The sequence below is a fragment of the Numenius arquata genome, chromosome 2 (assembly GCF_964106895.1).
Source record: "Numenius arquata chromosome 2, bNumArq3.hap1.1, whole genome shotgun sequence".
NCBI classification, from domain to species: Eukaryota; Metazoa; Chordata; class Aves; order Charadriiformes; family Scolopacidae; genus Numenius; species Numenius arquata.
In genome coordinates this window covers 62,916,582-62,934,238 of record NC_133577.1, presented here as the reverse complement: position 1 = coordinate 62,934,238, position 17,657 = coordinate 62,916,582, and the positions used below count along the sequence as shown (strand labels likewise).

The 17,657-nt window shown below is 41.3% G+C and overlaps 1 protein-coding gene across 1 annotated transcript; it reads left to right on the top strand.

Moving 5' to 3' along the window:
- Positions 1–7,731: 7,731 nt before the first annotated feature.
- STRAP (serine/threonine kinase receptor associated protein) lies at positions 7,732–17,182 on the top strand. The gene is made up of 10 exons (XM_074168539.1): positions 7,732–7,931; positions 9,371–9,506; positions 10,253–10,334; positions 10,594–10,666; positions 11,261–11,357; positions 13,523–13,660; positions 14,251–14,387; positions 15,117–15,266; positions 15,818–15,883; positions 16,222–17,182. The coding sequence occupies exons 1-10, from the start codon at positions 7,820–7,822 to the stop codon at positions 16,281–16,283; spliced, it is 1,053 nt and encodes a 350-aa protein (XP_074024640.1). The 5' UTR covers positions 7,732–7,819; the 3' UTR covers positions 16,284–17,182.
- The last annotated feature ends 475 nt before the right edge of the window (positions 17,183–17,657 follow it).

The following is a 17,657-nucleotide window of genomic DNA, read 5'->3' as shown; positions in this document are numbered from 1 at the left end:
CCAACTTGTGTCCATTGCTTCTCATCCTTCCACTGTGCACCTCTGAGAATAGTCTGCCTCTGTCTTCTTCACATCCTTTCATAGGTAGTTATACTTAACAATAAGGTCCTCCACCTTTGCTTTATCTTCTCATGCCTGAATGAAGCCAGTACCCAAAATACTTTGCACTTGCCTTTGCTGAACTTCATGAGGTTCCCTTCAGCGCATTTCTCCAGCCTGCAACAGCCCTGCTCTTCCCCTTGGGATCCCTCATGTGGGATCATTTCCAAATTCGCTGAAAGTGCACTCTATCCCATCATCCAGATTGTTACCAAAGACATTACACGTTACCGGCCACAACAATGATTACTGAAGAATGCCGCTGGTAACCGGTTACCAGCTCGACTTGTACCACCGATCACAATCCCTTCAGCCCAGCGCTCCAGCTGATCTTCCACCCACTTACTCAGTTCTTATCATTTGGGCGCTAAGATACTATCATAGGAGACTGTATCAAAAGCCTTGTTAAAGTCAAGGTACGTGCCATCCATCCCTCTCCCCTCATGCCCACAGACAGCTACCTCATTACAGAAGCCAATATGGCTGGTCAGGCATAATTTGTCCTTGGTCTGGAAACGGTTCTACAGCCTTTTCAGGAACAAAGATGAGGCCAACTGGCCTGCAGTTCCCTGGATCCTTCTCTTGTCCTTCTTGATGATGGGTGTGTTTACCTTATGAGGAACCTCCCCTGATCCCCATGACTTCTAAAGCTGATATAGAGCAGCCGTGTAACGGCATTAACTCGCTCCCTTGGCACTCTTGGAAGGTTCTGTCTGGTCCCATGGACTTGTATATGTCCAATCAGCTTAAGTACTTCTTGGATAGTAGGACTAAGGCTGTCTTCTATGGTTGATTTTCAGAGGCTGATATTTTAATTACTTTAGCCTCTTAGAACAGTAAGTATAAACATCTTGCACTGCGAAGAACACCTTCCAAGCGAAAACATCAAAGCCGCCTACAATTATGAATTAATTCAGCTAAAACATGTTCCTGAAAATTTGTATTACTGTTTGTTACAGTACAGTAAGCTCAGAGAGAGGTATTGCAGATGTGATGATACTTAGAGAATAAGAATTTTGCTAAATTGTTTCCTGGAAAGCAACTGAACTGCCAGATAATTTTCATTTTCCTTTCGCAAAGCTTTTACAATCTGATTCATTTTTATTATGAATTGAAATTCTTTTTGCAGAGGTAAATACTTATTTAGCTAGCCTGAATTATCAAATGTTCCAATATGAGGCTTGAAAAGAGGTAGGAAAAGAATATTCTATGTCTCCTCCTTTACAGTGCAGTCATGCTTTGAATTGTCTAGAGAGCAAAGCTGCTGACTCAGAAAACACAGAAATGGCTTATTTCAGGCAGAACTTAGCACCTGTAAGTTATTTGTTGTACTTTGTCTTCATAGAATCATAGAATCATCTAGGTTGGAAGGGACCTTCAAGATCATCTAGTCCAACCATCAACCTAACTCTGACAAAAACAAAAAAAAACACAACAGAAAACCATCACTAAACCATGTCCCCCAGCACCATGTCAACCCGTCTTTTGAACACCTCCAGGGATGGTGCCTCAACCACTTCCCTGGGCAGCCCATTCCAATGCTTGATAACCCTTTCAGTGTAAAAATTCTTCCTAATATCCAACCTGAACCTCCCCTGGTGCAACATTTCCAGTTCCCATCTCCCCTATTAGCACTGCAAGGTCACCTGTCCCACCCAGCTTTGTGTGAGCTGCTAGAAAGCTGTTCACTGAGCTTTGTTTCTTCTATAAATGCCTATCATCTGCATTGGCTTACTGCAATATTCTATACTGTTCAATGGATAGATGGAGCACAGTCCTAGTAAAGGATTTTGGAACACACAGACACACTCTACTTTCCTCTCTAGGTGAGTTCCCTATATTGACCCTGTTCTGGGCTTCCCCAACTGTCTTTACATCTGCCTAAACCCTGCATATGCATACACTTACTTTACATTCCTTTATTTTCTGAGGGTTAACTGTAGCAACTCTGTATTCTGAGAACATTTGGCTACAAGTTGGGGAATTCCACTTCCTTTTCTTGGATTTGTTTTTCTTTTAATCGTTTTGTCAATTGCTGTCCCTTTGGTTTTGCAGTGCCTCAGCTTTTTCAGTGAAAACGCTGGCTACTTACAGTTTGTCATTTCTTTTCTTTATAGCTCTCCTCTCTGTCTGGACAGGACTGTCAACTTTTCCCTTTCCAAAGACAGAATGGGACCTGAAGACTGAGGAACAGAGAAGCTATTGTAGCAAACACTAAATAATTTTTAATATTCCTTATTGGTTTCATGACTATGGTTGGTGTATGCTCTGAATGTGCCTGGTCCCTGCCCTCCAGGCAGATGGAAAGGCTCCTGATGGTCCAACTCGCATGCAGAAAACATTGGGAACAACATTCTTCTCAGAAGAGAAAATCCTTTTGAGATCCTAACATTAAGGGGGTGATTAAAGAAGTGATCTTACATCTGACCTCACCGGAAGAGATGGGGAAAAAAGGTACAAATCCCACTATGAGGCACACGGTCTCTGAGGCAAGTCTCCTATTTCCCCTGTTATCCAGCTTCCATGTGTTACATTTCTCCTACCAAAACACTTCTCTCCCCAGCTGCTGGTTAAAACTTCTCTTCACTCTCTTCCCAATTCCTCTACAGCTCATTTCTGTGTCTAATCCCCTTGGCCTCTATTCACACACACAAACTAAACTACCATGCACACCCAACTGACGAGTGCCTGTGGTCCAGCCCTCACGTTCCCTAGGAATTCCTATTTACAAGGAATTGCATGAAACTAGGAAAAATATGGTCAGGTGCTGTGAAAGGCTGATCTAGAAAGGACTCCTTGACTTGAAGCACACTGTTTTATTATTTGTGAAATATGATTACATCTGTCTTTTAATTTTCATCTTGTTACCCAGTGATAATTGACTGCTCAAGGCTGGCACTCAGTTGTAATTATTCTCCTGGTGAAAACACAGCAACATGCTCTGCAATTGCTCTCACATATCTGCACACAGCATCCGTAACACATCATCCTTCAGCAAACAGCTAGTCCTTTTTTTTTTTTTTTTCCCCTAAATTAGCTGTACAAATGAGTAGGGGACATTTCCCCAAAGAACAGAGATAAAGAGCATCAATGTGCCTACAGCTTACACTGAATGTTTCAAACCTGCAATATGTGCAATATGTTAAAATCACTCATACTCAAAAGTCCGCTAACAAAGGGGCTGCCCAGCTGCTGTCTCCTGTGGCACCCAGAGAGTTCCATTTACCTATTTAGCCAATTCATTTTAGAGAACTAAGCACCTAGCAACTTCTTGAGCGCGATGTCCACAAAGCCGCCAGGTACGAGCTGAAATAGCCATCAGTAAGTCACCCCACGACAGAAGCTCCCAGCTAGAGCGTCAATGTACTAATAAATTTGTAAAGAGCTCCACCCAGTGGCAAGAGAATGTATTTCCGACTATGATACACCATGAAAAGAAAGGAGTCTTTGGAAATGTAAATATGTATACTAAACACCCTCTACTTAATTCAATCTCTGCTTGATTTATTTTAATCAAAGCACTAGATTCATGACCTTTCACTAGGATAGCTTTATTCATCTTCAGCAACAACTTATGAGAAAATTCAATCACTGGCTGTGGGAAGATGTTGTTTAATCAAGCAGACACTCTGAATTATAAATGTTAAGTGAGTCTTGCCCAGGTGCTTTATAACGTATGATTGGCATACTTGTCATTCTATGCAGTAACGGGGTGAATTACTCTGTATGATTACAAGGCCCTGAGTACTTCTTCACAAGTTGGGGTTGACAAATTATTTATTTAACGTTACAATAAAGTTATTTTGATAACAAATAGATAAATACAAAACTTTGAATAAAAATGTTTTCCTTACAGTTCTTCTCTCTGTAGTGTTATTGTATCTGATATATAACGACCTTGGTTAACAAAAACCAAAAAGCTCAGTATTTTTATTTTAAGCTTGCTAGGCTTTCATTTGTAAGTAACTATTTTTTTCCATCTTTCCTTCTTCTTCTAATACCTTCTCTAGACTTTCTTGAAAAACTGAGGCCTGTTTCACAGTTCCCAGCTTCTCTAACAATCTATGTATTATGAGTAGTCTACCCTGAGTGCACAGAATTAGTGAATCTCTAAATCAGAGCTTCTCAAACTGTGGGGAATAAATGGAGATGCTACAACGGCGGAGGAAATGGCAGGGGAGTTGCAGCTAGGGCCAAAGGCTGTCAGGCTCCGAGAGAGGAGAACAGCAGCTCTGAACACCAGCAGAGGAAGCACGCTCGTTAGAAATCACTGCATTAGGATGCTGCTCCTCAGCAAGCGCTCGCTGACAATCAGTTCAGCATCTCCTTTTGCTCCTGCTCTGGGTGTACTTGGCCCCTTCCCTTCTCACCCTCGCTCTTGCTTCTGTTTGCAATGCTTCCTCCCGAACACACTTCCCATTCCACTTGTACTGGCCCCACGGCAAAAGTTTTTCCTCCTTCCCCAACCGCAAACGTGCTTCGTGGTAGTATTTCCCCTCCCACGCTCAGTTTTAGAAATTCTGAAGTAGAAATTCCTAGTTTGGAATGTAGAAGGTAAAAAGTCTGAGACTGCCGTTAAACAAACTGGCTGAGTTACGCATGATATGTCCTGAGTCAGGCCCAGGACAAACTTGAGAGAATTTCAATTAATGTGTTCCGTCTTGGTATTAAAGACTTGATTTAAGAAAAAACGTAGATGGCTTCATTTTCAGTATTATTTTTGTATGTCTTTAATCGTGTTTCCCATACATAATAAAGGTCCCCCCTGCTTAAGAGAATTGCAGTTTAAGAAGTCATATCCTTCTGTATCACTGTTAAACCTATAGGCCTAATTCCCATACTTCAGTCATGTGGCTGTACTGTTACTGTCCGTAGGAATGGAAAAGTCCTCAGTGCAGAAGGCAAAAATCAGTTAGTTTCTGGAAGCCACTGTCTGGTACAGCCCAGGAGAGCTAGCGGGTGGGAAATGAGGCCAGCGAGGCTGTGGCTGGCACCAGCGGGGAAGTGCCAGGCTCTAACTGGGAATCAATCAAGTGCCTACTGCTGGCAACGGACACGGGCACCGCGTGGGATCGGTGCTCACGTAATCATCTACATGCTTGTACCAAGTCCATCTACCAGCAGATTTGTAACTTTTATAAAACCGGGCAGTAGCTGATAACAATCAATCCACAGATTTCTACCCAGTACAATTATCTTCCTCGGGATGAAACGCAGCCCTTAGCAGCACGATGCCTAACGTCTGCCTAGGTCCCACAGCGGGTATCAAAGTCCCTTTTGAAGAATCTGGCTTTAGTGACACCCAACATGTTCCTTACTAGACTTTCCATCTTCCTGCAGCACATGAAAAACTCAATTCATAATACTACCCTACACTTTTTCTTGGGCTCCTAGCAGGGTTTTTAATATTGTCTAGATTTTATAGGTTTCACACCTTTGTGATTTTTCTCGTTTTCTGATTTTCAGCTGCCTACCAGCAGATTGGAAATATTTTCGCCCTTGTCTGCCTGTTACAGATTTTGTATCTTCCTAAGTGGCCGTCATATTGTTGCTTTGTGCAGGTGGAAAATCACGCTCCAATTTAACAGACGACAAAATCAATCAAAGCTACACAATTATTAAAAATGAACTTCCCTAAACACAATCTTTCCTTTCTTTCCATTCCTCAATACTGAATTTTAAGGAGGTAGCTTAAATTTAATGCTAAGTTTTTATCTTTACTGACCCCTAGGGTTTTTTTTCACTCAAAAGCTTGGTAACATCAGTTACCAGAACAGGGTTTTTAAATGTAAACCAAAGCAGCAATGCTAACTAGGAGACATAATTCTACATTTATATTAGGCTTTGAAAAAAGCCAATGTAAAAGTGATAAATCCTTTATTTAGTCCTGTTTTCAATATAAACGTAGATAAGGGATCTCCATCTGTCTTTCCACCTATCTGCCCCATTCCTATAAACGTGCCTTATGGTCGTGCAATGGCTCTACTGAGAGCAAAACTAGATGTGCAGTTAGAAATGAAGAAATGACAAGGAAAGGACAAATAGAGAACATCAACCTAAGACTAATAAGAACATAACTCTAAGACCAATATAGCATGACAGTTTGGAAACACTGCTATCATATAAAGTACAATAAAATTGCATTGAACTTCTGCACTCTGAAGTTTTTAGCCACTCCGTATCATTGTGCTTTCAAAGTATTCCTAGGAACGGGACAAAATACAGACAATTCTTCAGTCACAAACAGTTTTATCAAGAGAAACACACATTTTGGGAATTCCATTTAAGTATGACATATACGTAACTCTAAAAGCTTTCGGAGATGCATATGAATTCCCCATGATTATCATCGGTAGTCTGAGACTTGCCAGATTCAGTTATAGGCTTATATCGAAGCACAGTGAGAGACTGGTATCAGTTAGAAAAAAAGTCCAGAAAATCTTAAAGATACTGACGTCTATGCGGTAGTCTGAGGCTGTGTGTGGAAAAACTGGAAGTGTCAGCTACAGTGGTAGTATGCACTAAAACTTGTCATGAAATAAAAAAAATTAATAGGAGTTTTTTTTGAGAACTCTGGGATGATAAACGACACACCAGAAGGTCAGAAACTGAACTATGATGCCTACATTTTAAGAGAAGCTATGGAAGAGCAAAGTTAAACTTCCAATTATTTGTTGATGATTTAAATGTTCTTTCTAGTGCCAAGACTTGAAATAAAAAAAGGGTAACCATCAAGCATTCTGATTTTTCAGCCTGTTGAAAGACGAGAAATGCCAATTCCCTAATTTTTAATTAAGGCTGTGGACACATCTCCAAATGCCGTCTTTAGATGCTTCTGAGGACCAGTCTGGACACAACTATCAGCATGGCTCCCATCTGTTACACAAACCCATGTGTGTGCTGCTATGTATGCCGAGATCCTGACATTCCCTTCAGTCCGTCTTCCCACCACCTCCCCAGCTGGAAAGGCTCATCGGATGCTGCAATGAGCCATTAGGGAAGCCAGCCCTAAAGAAAAAACGGTGCTTCCTTTTTGTTTGCTGCTGGTTTAGGAGCCTGAAAAGAGCAGAGGAGCACCAAAAGGCAAAAAGAACTCGGGTAGAGCTGGGCACAGGGAGCCGGGCAGGGGCACGCCAGCACTGCTATCGACTTATGCGAGACCCCAACTATTGAAAAGCAAGTACAAAGCTGGGGCGTGCAGGAACTGCTGAAGAGCCCCTCGTCAAAACCCAGCAGCACTGAAGAGCGCTGGGACCTATCCCGGGGTCAGTACGGCATCACTCCTTCAGGAACTGCGATGAAGGAAGAGAGAGCGCGGCTGTCCCCTCCGCGGGGAACACCACGGTAGCAGAGGCCATTAAGAGAAGTTCAGCGGGCGCATAGCTGACCGCCGGCTGAGGGGCAGGCGCTCAGCCCGGCAACGGGGCCGGGGCCGGGGCCTGGGGCAGGGATCGGGGCAGGGACCGCCGCCGCCGCCAGCCCTCGGTGCCGCTGACGGCAGTGAAGAAGGCCACCACCCCCGCTCCCCTCAGGCCCCTCACCGACCCAACATGGCCTTTCACCCCCCCGCGCCTGCGCACCCGCCATTTGACGTAGCTTCCGCTCCGCAGCGTTTCCGTTCCGTCATTTCCTCCGCAGTAGCCGCCGCGATCGCCGTTTCCTGCCCGGCCGGAGAGGACTCGTGTCCCTTCGCAGGCTCCGTGCGCGCCCCGCCGCCGCCATGGCCATGAGGCAAACCCCGCTGACGTGCTCCGGGCACACGCGGCCCGTGGTGGACCTGGCCTTCAGCGGCGTCACCCCCTACGGCTACTTCCTCATCAGCGCCTGCAAGGGTGAGCGGCGGCGGCCGTGTCGCCGGCCCCCTTCGGGTTATCCTGCCCGGCGGGGGGTGCCCACGGCCCCGGGGAAGCCGTGTGGGGAGCGGGGGGTGGGCTGCCCCGCGCCTCGTCAGGCCGCGCGTGGCCTTCCTGAGTGGGGGGTGTCGCTGAGGCGGGAGGGGAGGAGGGCGGGCGGGAGTAGGGGCGGCTGTACTGGGGGAGCCGTGCTCGTCCAGCGAGGCGCTGGTACTCGAAAGGGCCGTACCGGCTCACGGTGTTACCCAGTAAAAAAAAAAAAAAAAAATAAAAGAGAGAGAGAAAAAAAAGGGGAGAGGGCAGCTGATTTTTGTGCCGTTTAATTAGCGGGTTAGCCTAAGGGGGGTATCGTAGCCCGCCTTCGCCCAGATTGGATCCAAACTGGGGGCGGGGAGGAAGCCTCGAAAAGATTTATTTCTAAACCTGCCCGTTTGTATCGTCTGTGCACGTGCTGTAGATTTAAAGCGAGCTCCCGTTTAACCAGGGCAGCTGCCTTTCTGGACGTAGCATGATGACGCCTGCCTCTTTTCCCATGAGACCTCTCTTCTTGTTATGAAAATAGCATTTCCTCTTCATACATAGAATCATAGAATGGTTTGGGATGGAAGGGACCTTAAAGATCATGTAGTTCCACCCCCCTCTGCCATGGGCAGGGACACCTCCCACCAGACCAGGTTGCTCAAAGCCCCATCCAGCCTGGCCTTGAACATCTGCAGGGATGGGGCACCCACAGCTTCTTTGGACAACCTGTTCCAGTGTCTCACCACTCTCACAGTAAATAATTTTTTCCCAATATCTAGTCTACATCTACCCTCTTCCAATTTGAAGTACATATACATGTATTTGTTAATCTTATGAATGAATTCATAAGTATAGAAGGACACTGCTTTCTGCTTTGGAGTGCTTCTAGTTCAGCTCTACATCTTCTTGAGTAAACAACTTTTTGATAGTGTCCCAGAAAAAATAATCACAGGAAAGGCTTTCTGTTTAATCTTTACAACGTCTTTGTCTGTGTTTGGAACGCGTCTGATTACAAACACAAGAATTATTATTTCTGACTGCTGTTAGTCTGAAAATACTGTTCCAAAGTAAAAAACCAAACCTGTTCTGCCTGAAGAAAACTCAAGTAAAAATAAAACCTAGATGAAGCACTCCTTTCTGTCTCTCTTCTACCTTAACACAAACCTAAAGAAAACTTTTATCTCATTTGGAGTGGTATTTTAATGTCTATACAGTTTCAGATGCATGCATCAAGTACAGCTGCATACATACATACAGCTCTTCAGCTAAACTCTCTGACAAAGAATAGCTTCATACAGTATGTGGCGTTTCCACAAGTTGGTGCAAGGGAATCTTTTTGTAAAACAGCTTCCTTTTTTTTGTCATGTTACCTGAATAATGGTCTCGTTTTTGTGAAGATGGTAAGCCTATGCTGCGTCAGGGTGACACGGGAGACTGGATTGGCACATTCCTAGGCCATAAAGGTGCTGTTTGGGGTGCTACTTTGAACACAGATGCCACTAAAGCAGCTACAGCAGCAGCAGATTTTACAGCGTAAGTGATTAACTGTCTTTGAAGTCTATAGTGCTCTTTGGTGACATGTAGCTGTAGTGAATTACCGATTCATTTGTTTTTCTTTAGTAATTGTTAGCTTATTTATGGCTAACCAAGTTAAAACCTAGATTTTTAGGTTCTTGAAAGCAGCTACAGTTAACTCCTTCACAATGAACAGCTATGCTTGCTTCTTGATAAATCTACTTAATTACCCTACTGGTCTGCTAGAATAACATTTATATCCAGCTCTTACCTCTGGGACTGTCGTTAAAACAGAGTTTGAAAGAGTGATTTTTTTACTTTGCTTCTACCAGTTAGCCTCTTTTTATTACAAGAAAACTCTTGTGAAAATTCTGATGAATTATTTCTTTCATGTTTTTTGTTTTTTGTGTTGTTTGCAGCGTATATTAATATTTGGCAAGTTGAATCCTGTTAGTAGAGGGCAATCTCTATTCAGTTGCAGAGAAGAACTGCTTTTGTCTTAAAACTAAAATGCTAATTTACTCTGCATTATCTAAATAAGAGGATAAAAGAAAATGGTGGGATACTAAAAAAAAAAAAAGCTTAATTAAAAGCATAGAAAGTATTCTCATTGACTGACTGGGTCATAACTTATAAGAACATAGCATTTATGACAAAATATTTTTGGTGTTAGGTGGTGTCAGGAAAGATTGCTTACAAACTAATCTGACTGTTCAGGTTGATTTGTCCTGGTGCTACTAAAAATGTTTTCTCTTGCTGTTTAGCAAAGTGTGGGATGCTGTGTCAGGTGATGAACTAATCACATTGGCTCACAAACACATTGTCAAAAGTGTGGATTTTACACAGGTATGAAAAACCTTTATACCTTTTTCACCAGGGAAGTAAACTCTTGAGTATGTTTTGCTCTTAGTTACTGTGCTACTTTTTTACGCCTGTGTCTTAACAGGCAAATAATCTAGCACAATGCTTCCAGTTTTGAAGATAACTTGAATGTAATAAGTGTGTTAGAGATATCTGACAGAAAGAACTATTATTTTAAGACTCACAAATGAAGGCTGGTATTTTGATTCAAAATAGAGTTGACCCTTTATAACTTCTGTTTCAGGATAGCAATTATCTGTTAACAGGTGGACAAGACAAACTGTTACGTATCTACGACTTGAGCAAGCCAGAAGCAGGTGAGTCTGCTTTTAGAATTGGTTCTTGGTTTTTGGAGTTAAACAGAAGTTCTGAAATTAAGAGCTACTTTCTGCTATGAATCACAAAACAAAGTTGAGGATTGTTTCACAAATGTAGTGTCTACAACCTTTTGCTATACTAAGATAATCTGTATGTTTTAAGTTTATGTTTTTACAAGTGAACTCTAGTGAAAAACTAGAGTTTTTCTATAATGGACTTCAAGGATAGCATGTTTCAGTTCAACGCGCTCTCATTAGAAATAGGTCTAATTAATTAAAATTTAGTCATCTGAAAGAAAAAAGACTCCACATATTTGTGTTTAAATTCATGTTGATACTGAACTACTGATGATTGATACGAAGCTAAAGAATCTTGATGTTAAACTAGTGAAGCTTTTTGTATTTAGGCAATCAGATACCCAGTTTACATTTATTCTGTTCCTGAGTAAGAGCTACAGATAAAGTCATAAGTGCTTGAAGTAATTTTACAGTTTCTAGTAAATGTAAATCTATACAGCTTAAGAAAGGTCCCAGACTGCTGCATGACATTATTTCATTTCTTAGATGTATTAAAATATTTGGCTTTATTTTAAGAACCTGATGTTGTCAGTGGACATACTTCTGGCATTAAAAAGGCTTTATGGAGCAGTGATGACAAACAGATTCTTTCAGCTGATGATAAAACTGTCCGGTAAGAAAAAGTAACTTTCAGTTTTCTAAGAAGTTCGCTTTTATTTATTGTCATAATCTGTGTGGGAAGATAGTTATGTTTTTTGGTAAAGGATGTAACTAACATAGGCTATGTGATACTAGATTATTATAGCTGCATGCCTAATACAGTTCTCCTCTTTTGTTAGAGACATAACTTTTGTAATAATTCTAATTTACTGCCATAAATTTGTCCTCCCTGATAAGAAGAGGTGATCTTTGAGACCTGCATAGTAGAATAAATTTATGCTTTTCATAATCCTAGGGAAGATGAATTTATAGATGTTAATACACGTTGTACTGAGGTATTGCTACCTTGTCTCCTGCAATCCAGCCTTGAAAGATGCAGAAGGCATGGGCTAGGACTGGGATAAACAACTGGGAGGAGTATCTGGAAGCAGTGCACTGTTAATAGACATAACCCTCTTTCTCTGCAGTGCTGTTGAGTTGAGTAGGCTTCAGTGTTTTTATAAGATGGCTCATCCAGTTACAGTTAAGTGTTTTGTTTACTTTGTGCCCAATTGGTAGGAGATGTGCTGAAACCTAGACAAACCTGACTGCTGGGGAGATGAATCGACAAAGACCCTTTCTCAGACTAAGCTGTCCAGAAAAGATGGGCGATGTGCCTTACTGCCTCCTCAGCTTTCTGGTTGATATGACCAGTGTCATCTCATCCCTAGCTGTCTTACCATTCTTACATTTATGGCTCAAAGGAGAGAGAAATAAAATGGTCTTTTCTGCTTTGTGGAAGGAAGAATGGGAGGGTGAAGTCACTGGTGCAATTTCCCTTTCAGCTCCAGTTCTTTTCAGTTTCCTAGTGTTCAGGATAGGCAAGAGCCTGGTCTTGTTTAGTTGTCTCTGAACTGTAGAAATACAGGTATTAGAAAGCAGCCCTGAGGAAAGGGACTTGGGGGTGCTGATGGACAAGAAGCTGGACATGAGCAGGCAATGTGCTCTCGCAGCCCAGAAGGCCAATCACATCCTGGGCTGCATCAAAACAAGTGTTGCCAGCAGATCCAGAGAGGTGATTCTGCCACTTTGCTCTGCTCTGGTGAGACCTCCCCTGGAGTACTGTTTGCAGGTCTGGAGCCCTCAATATAGAAAGGACATGGACCTGATAGAGAGGGTCCAGAGGAGGGCCACCAAAATGATCAGGGGGATGGAGCACCTCTCCTATGAGGACAGGCTGAGGGAGCTGGGGTTGTTCAGCTTGGAGAAAAGGAGGCTCCGGGGAGACCTCATGATGGCCTTCCAGTACCTGAGGGGGGCCTACAGGAAGGCTGGGGAGGGTCTGTTTACAAAGGCCTGCAGTGACAGGACGAGGGGCAATGGCTTTAAGTTAGAGAAGGGGAGATTTAGATTGGATATTAGGAAAAAGTTCTTTACTCTGAGGGTGGTGGAACACTGGAACAGGTTGCCCAGGGAGGTGGTTGAGGCCCCTTCCCTGGAGATATTCAAGGTGAAGCTCGACGAGGCCCTGGGCAACCTGGTCTAGTTGGTGGTGTCCCTGCTGACTGCGGGAAGGTCGGACTAGATGACCTTTGGAGGTTCCTTCTGGCCTGGACCAATCTATGAATCTATGAAAATAGAAATGCAGCTGTCAGCAAATGAATGAACTTTCTTACTTGAGCAAATGAATGAACTTTCTTACTTGACATAGCAAAACAATTTCATTTTTTTTTCTGTTTGGATAGCTCTTGCACCCCTAGATAGAAAACTATATTATCTTAAATGGATCTTCATTCTTTGTATAAATTGGCATTAATACTACTTTGCCTTGTGAGGTAATAAGGCAGAACGGAATCTTCATGCCTTGCTTCTAAAAAGCTCTATTGCTCAGGAGACTTATAACAAGGTTTTTAATCTCAAAGATAATCCTCAATAGTTAAATACTATGTGTACCGTTTATTGTTGTTGCATTAAGCTTAAAAAATAGTAGTATTTTAAAGTAAGCATGTTTTCATTCTCATCTAGGCAAGGTTTTAAGATTAAGGAAGCCACTGAAAATCGGAAGTACCTGTGGAATTAAGCCACATTCTTTGTTAGGTGGCTTTTTTGATCCAGGTTGTGCCATGGATGGGAGGTGAAAATTCTTTCGTTTGCTGAAGTAATCTTAAACTCTTTTTTTCCTTTTTGTTTCCTCCTAAGCCTGTGGGACAGGAGTACCATGACCGAAGTGAAGGCACTAAATGTTGCAATGTCAGTGAGCAGCATGGAGTATGTTCCAGAAGGACAGATACTTGTGATAACCTATGGGAAGACTATTGCTTTTCACAGTGCAGAAACGTGAGTCCAAAACACAGAATTTTCGCAGTTTGAGTAATGGGCTTGGTTGTGGGCAAAAACTGACTGTACAAGGCCAAAATCACCAAGTTGTCAGAACTGGCCCTAGTGGACATCTTCGCTTGCCATCTTGTCAGAGGCAGAGTGTGATACAACTACCCTTTTCTAAAATAGTGAACCCTAACTGTGTATAAGATGCTAAAGGTTCAGTGCCATTTTGATATTTCACACTAACTGTAATTGTGGTTAACCAAGTTTCAGCCAGGGTTCACTTCAGTGCTTTTCAGAGGACTAATTAAATACATACATACAAATAAATACATCTTTATGATGTTTTAAGAAAGCAGTTACACACTTAAAAGTAGTGTTCCAGAAAGTAGTTCTGAATATGTGAGCCTTTTGTTTTGCTTACTCCGAACTCGTTTCTAACTTGGTAAGCATGATTTGCAAGTATTAAAACTTGTTTCAGGAACTGTGTGTGGGTGTCCTCTGTTTTTCTTAAAAGCAGTTCTGATTAGTAGAATCACATTTTCTTTGCTCTCAGGATTTTTTTTTTTTCAATGAACTTTATTAACAAACTTTTTCCCCCTCAGTCTAGAGCAGATTAAATCATTTGAAGCACCTGCTACAATCAATTCTGCATCACTTCACCCTGCGAAAGAATGTTTGGTTGCAGGTGGTGAAGATTTTAAACTCTATAAATATGACTATAATACAGGAGAAGAATTAGGTATGTTTGTCTTCTGTAATAAAAAATGAGTTCTGAAATGGGTACTAGATTAATGAAATGATGACTAATAAATGAAACCGTATACTCATGCAAGATCTTAGCGTACCGTGTTGTGCAAGAGGATGGAAAGGTATATTATCAGTTAAATATTTTTTTCCTGTCAGTATATCTAGCATTATTCTTCTATAACTAATTAAAGCTTGCATTAAACAGCACTTTGCACCTATTTTTAAAAAAAAGTTGTCATTCTGTACTGCTGCAATAGCAAGCTGTGTGTTAACTTGATGCTCATACTATAGCATTTATTAGACATGTCTAATGAGTTGCAGCTACTTGCTTTTATGAAAAATTTGATACATTTGTGTTCTTCCTAATGTTGGCCAAATCTATTCAAAAGAAGTGTATTTTGAGGCTGATCTCTCAGTGCTGTCCTCATTTAAAATTGTATGTGCGTGGACTGAGTGTGCTCCATACTACTGGCTTGCTTCGTAGTTTTGCCTTGAATAAATAAGCATCTGGTTTTTTGCAGTTACTAAAACATTAACATGTTACCTAAATATGGGATCACTGAGATACTAATTAATGGAAGCCTTGTTTTGTGTCAGAAGTTAAATACTGAAAAAGTGTCCCCCGTCAGTATTTTTTGTTCTCTTCTGATCAGTTTTTACTACTTAGCTTCAGTCAACAACTGAAATTTGAAATTAATGGTCTTGATACGTTCTTTTATAGAATCTTACAAGGGACACTTTGGTCCAATTCACTGTGTGAGGTTTAGCCCCGATGGAGAGTTATATGCAAGTGGCTCTGAGGATGGTACACTAAGGCTGTGGCAGACAACAGTAGGGAAGACCTATGGTCTTTGGAAGTGTGTAGTTCCTGGTAAGTGTGTGCTTGTTCCTGGTGAAACTTGACTGCTTCGTGTGTACTTTTTAAGTAATCTCTGTCGTAAGTGGTAAATATCATCTGAATTTCATACAGTAACTGAACAGTCTTCTGAGGGTCTCTGTATCCACTCCAGTCTGTTAGATTTCAGGATTTACTTTCATAGCTCTCATTTAAGCAATTAACTTCAAACCTGTAAGCTTATTGAATATAGACACTTTGTGGATATCCAAGCAAATAGTCTGATGTATTTTACCGTATTCCTCTGTAAAGAGGAAGAAGTATGAAATATCACTTTTATAAATCTTAAGGAGATAAGAATCTCTAGAAATAAGTGTGGATGATAGTTTTATTCTTATTGTACTTTGGTTTTCTAAACTTGGGGAGGGGAGCAATGTCTAGAAAACTGCAAGTGGGCATTCATTAATGGATTGCTTACCCTACTGTTTCTCCTCAACATTAAATTAAGTAGAAATTTATTCTTTTTTTATTAAGGTGGGTGGGGGGAACTAAAAGTATTGACTGTTTTTTCTCCCTCCTTTCTTCAGAAGAGGAGAATGCAGAAGCAGCAAAAGCAAGGACCACCCTTCCAGGAACTGCAGAGGAGGAAATAGGTAATGCATTGAACTGTCAGCTTCAACTCAGCTAAATGTTAAAATATTAGTCAAGATGGTACCATTCTTTAGTACAGAAGAGGTAGTTTTCCCCCAAGTACCTTCTAACATTTTTCATTCTTCTCAAAAGATCTTTGAGTGTATTTTCCTGAAAATGACCGTGTGGTAAGTGTCAGGCTAGTGACTAGAGCTGTGCAGACTGAACAGATGGGGTAGAATAACTGCATCAGGTTAAATGGGAAAACAAACTGAATTAGTCTGTAGGCAATCCCTGCAATGCTTCTTTGTTTTTTATATCTAAGGTGAAGTTAAATAATACCCTTTCTATTTGATTGCAGAAGATCTTCCTTCTGAAAACTCAGATTCAGTGTACAGCTCAACTCCTGAAGTTAAGGCCTGATTATTGCAACTGTTACATGACGTATGGACATACAAGACTAAATCAAGTGAACAGCGATAAACAGCAGCCTTCCAGAGTGTGCTCTCTACATAAGGCAAAGATGGGCAGTAATTGATGAGAATGCGGTGGAACTGGCTAGGTGTTGTCTGTAAGAGAACTGAGTATCCAAAACAAAAAAAAAAAAAAGAAAAAAAAGACAAGTAGTAGAGTTTTGCTATCTTTTTAGCATAACTGTCTACTGTCTTTTCAAAGAAGTGTGCAAGCCAAGATCCAGTCTCTCCAATTTTGATTAGACTCATTGTAGTGTGTTTTTGTTATTATGGAGAAGAGGTACAATGGCTTTTACCCTTTTTTTTTTTCCTTGAAAGTTGGAAAATTTGGCTTTAGTTGAAAAGAAGGGATTATGTACTAAAAATATTTGGTTCAGGTTTTGTTTCATTGTACGCTGCTTCTGAACATTTAACTGTTTTCAGTTGTCTAAATAAAATGCCTCTCAAAACTCGTATCTTACTGCTGAGCGTTGGGTTCATGGAATGGAAAAGCAACCAAGTTAACTACGTAATCCTTTCCAGCATCTTGGTTTTGTACTATAGGGAGGGAAAGCAAAAAGAATGTTTTAAGAGTTGGTACAGAGGGTGGCAAGTTCCTTGATCTGTACAAGCTTTGTGTCTTTTTATTCTTTAAAGTTTGAATGTAAATGTGAGTCACTAAAATCAAAACCAGTGGAAACTCCTAAATTAAATGCGCTGCCTGAAATATTTGGTTGTACGTGAAAATCTCAGAGGTTGGCTATGAATCTGTATAAAGCTTGGGTTTAGTCCTCCAGACTGGATAAAAAAGTTCCTCTTTCAAGGTTACAAATCCTATTTTCTTCATTAAAGAAAATATTGCCATTCTTCCACTTGTCACTTCCTTTAATGTTATGCTGAAAGGTTTACATAATGGTTTACATAATGCACTCTGTCTATATTTATTCATACATCTTTTTATTTTTTCTTATTGATACTTTCCTTACTGTTCTTTTGGATTTTTCCCCAAGAGTACAGTAATGCTGTTATCTTAAAAAAAGCATTTGAAAAATGGGGTGTAAGTTGAAATATGGACAATTCCGTCTGAACGTAAGAAAATACCTTTCCATGGTGAAGGGCAGTCAAACACTGGAACAGGTTGCCTGGAAAGGTGAAGTCTCTGTGCTTGAAGACACTCAGCACCAAATTGGATGTGATCCTAGGGAACCTGCTGTAGCTGAATCTGCTTGAGCAGGTGGTTGACAGGTGCCTTCCAGCTTCAGCTGTTGGGAGGGGGGGAGTAAGAAGAAAAACAAAGAATGAGACTGTCAATCATGGTTTCTCAGTGCAATAGTAGTATTAAGGA